The sequence below is a fragment of the Limulus polyphemus genome, unplaced genomic scaffold, assembly GCF_000517525.1.
Source record: "Limulus polyphemus unplaced genomic scaffold, Limulus_polyphemus-2.1.2 Scaffold220, whole genome shotgun sequence".
NCBI classification, from domain to species: Eukaryota; Metazoa; Arthropoda; class Merostomata; order Xiphosura; family Limulidae; genus Limulus; species Limulus polyphemus.
In genome coordinates, this window is record NW_013665830.1 from 19567 (window position 1) to 22827 (window position 3261).

General features: G+C 32.0%; 1 protein-coding gene across 2 annotated transcripts in view; it reads left to right on the forward strand.

Annotated features, from left to right (window-relative positions):
* The window catches only part of LOC106478516 (rho guanine nucleotide exchange factor 25-like), a 25585-nt gene that overhangs the window by 15270 nt on the left and 7054 nt on the right, over positions 1-3261 (forward strand). For both annotated transcript variants that reach the window (XM_013939065.2, XM_022382138.1), the window contains 2 exons: positions 396-581; positions 1895-2078. In XM_013939065.2, the coding sequence (XP_013794519.2) occupies positions 396-581; positions 1895-2078 (370 nt within the window). The remainder of the gene's footprint in view (positions 1-395; positions 582-1894; positions 2079-3261) is intronic.

Here is a 3261-nt window from a genome sequence, read left to right on the forward strand (position 1 = left end):
GTTACAACTGAGGATGACGTTGTAACGTCGAAACATGTTGAGTCGTCAACTTTTTGAAGGCCATAGTTGTATACATGTTATTCACTTTGTTTTCTTTTCTGTTTATCACATCAACATTCCTTTTATCCATTCTGTGCTTCTTTTTCTGTGGTCATTTTATCAAACTGATATTTCATTTATCAGACTAGTGTTATTTTTACTGTTTTTTATTTCCTTTACCTCTTCTGCATTTTATCGGCCGTTCTGTACTAGGTTCTGATGTAATATTTATTTTCATTTTATTGAACAGATATTCATTCTGTTTCTACAGAACATTTAGAAGTAACTTGGTCTTAAAGTACGACTTTTTTTTCAGATGTGTATCGAATTAAAACGTTACAATGATCATTTTTCAGGGTAAGATCACAGCACAGGGGAAGCTGTTACTACAAGGAAGTCTCCTTGTAGGCGAGCCATCATCAGGAGGAAAGTTTAAAGATCGTCAAGTCTTCTTCTTTGAACAGATTATCATTTTCAGTGAGTCTGTGGGTCAGAAAACGCAGTTCTCTAACCCTGTGTATATCTACAAAAATCACTTACAGGTTAGATTATTAACGATGATTTAACTTGTGATACTGTGAAACTCGCAAAGTTCTACATGTCGGAAAACAGCTTCTTGTGTAATAGTTATTTTTATATTCTTATTTAAAAGTTACGGTTTACAAGCCAGCCGAAAGCTGACGAAGCAGCAGAAACCAATAGGCATAACATTTGTGATAAAAATAATAAACTGCGAATGTTTTTTTTGTTGTTGTTGTTCGTTCCTTTCAGTTTGTCCATTTCCTATTCAAAATCAAAAACGTGTAAAAATAATAATTTTAGATCTATTTTTTGTTCCATAAAATCACTCCCCAAGAGTCCTTCTGTTAATATCAGAAATCATCTGTTGGGCTGGACGATGAGACAAAAGATTTTCTGAAATGCTATTTATATATGTTTTATAATACTTTAAAATTTGTAGTTTAAACTCCGAAATTTGGCGAAAAAATTAGAAACAAATACGCATAAGATAAACTGGATTTTTTTTTAAGCGTTCCACATAACTTGTCCATTTCGGATTCAGAATCAGAGGCGTGTAAGAACAGCATTATACTGCATATATAAATAAGGTTTTAGAAAATCTTTCGTCTTCGTCCAGCCCAAGTGCTGGTACTGAAAGAAAAACTTCTTGGTCTGTGGTTGTAAGGGACAAAAGCTAGGCCTGAATTGCTATTTTTACGCGCCTCAGGTTTTGAATCCACAATGAACAATTTAATAGAAGAAAACATTTGTACTTGCGCGATTTTTATCATAAAATTTAGAACTGTGTTGTTATTATTAGAGAGGTGTTATACATCTATCTAAAATTTTTAAAGTGACTTACAGTAAGACTTTTATTTGAACATATAATAGCGCTCACCATCAAAGTGGCTTTGTAATAAGCTTGAGGGCTAATAGTAATAAAATCCAAGGTTCGATTCGTACGATAGGCACAGTACAGAAAACCCATTGTGCAGCTTTGTGTTTAATAACAAACAACTAATCACCATCTTAGAAAAGGCGTTCATATCGTAACAGTTTTGGTATTTTCTATAAACTATTGTTGCATCATGAACTTTGGTGGCATTGTTGTGCTGTGAAATCTTTTGGTAACTTCATTTTCTACTCCATTTTTATTTTTTATATAGTAATGTTGATCTGAGTATAGTACTTAGTTTCGTGATATAGTTAATTACAGAAAATGTGTGTTCCTGATGAAGGCCTTTAGCCGAAAGGTTGAGTGAATAAAAAACTTTGAAAGATTCTCTGGAGTTCATGGTCGTGTTATTTATTCATAGTTTTCTACTACCTGAGACAACAAAATCTATTATTTTAGGTTAACAAGATGTCGTTGGAGGAACATGCAGATGATGAAGACAGTCTGAAGTTTGTTCTCAGATCCAAAGATCCCAATCAAGAAGGCTTATGCTTTGTTGTCCAAGGAATGTCACGGGAAGATCGGGATGAGTGGGTTTCCAACATCCGAGCAATCCTGGACACCCAGTTAGATTTCTTAAGAGGTAATTTTTTTGTGATAGTCATTTCTAAATTATTAGTATAATGACATGCTTAATAAAATGTTTGTTTTTGGTATAGACCTAAACCATGTGTTCTTATCTCAGATGATGTGACCACAGTAGTGGTTTGCTTTGCTTGTTTTAATAAAACTGAATTTGGGATTGATTTCAAAAGTGACTTTGCCATTGGATGCTTTGACATTACATTTTACTTACATTTCTTTATTATTACAATTATGCTTGTCATAAAACAATAGTATTAGATTTATTACGTTTTTAAACGCTACATTCTTAATCTAGTCCCTTAGGGATTTTCAAGAATTAGAAGAGTATGTAAGATTAAGAACGTAGTGTTTAAAAATGTAATAGACTTAATACTAATGTCTTATGACAAATATAATAATAATAATCATTCTTTGCGGGCTTGTAAAAGGCATACATACCATAACAGTTTCTTTTATTATTGTCTCAAGAAATGATTAATTAGGCTGATATATATTATATGTAGTAATACAAGAAATTTAAAACTAAATTGTTTTTGTTTAACTCGCACTTAAACTTTGTGCTTGCCTCGTAATTTTTATAATACGTTTTCAATCAGAAAAATGCTTCAGTCATTATTAAAAATGCAAAGAAAAATTGGAACTGTAATGTTTTATCAATTACGTGCTATTCTTAGCTATAGAAATTTTAAGGTTGCTACACTCACTGTCTTATGAATATAAGATATAATTTTCTTGTTTGTTTTCAGTTGTAATTATCTTAGAAAAATTGTACGATGATTTATAAACTGCCTTGATAACATTGATTGCTAAATATAGTATTTTGGCACTTGTGTACACAATTAAAAACATTTTATTTAGGCCTATCTATGGCCTTCAAAAAGTTGACGACTCTACATGTTTCGACGTTACAACGTTATCCTCAACACCCTAATAAAAGATCTATTATCCTCCATTAAATTGTGTAACATTTAGAAGCATTAAGTGTCTATTGTTGAGAAGTACAGAAACGCACAATGTCATTCTGCAAGTCTCTCTCTTTGTTATATATAGTTTAATATGTTGTATTAAAACGGTTTTGTATATGCATACCGGCAAATTATGTGACAACAACTGTTGCGGTGGAACGGCATATATACACCTGGAAAAAAGTTAAGCACCCCCAAATATTTTTCAGGATTGCT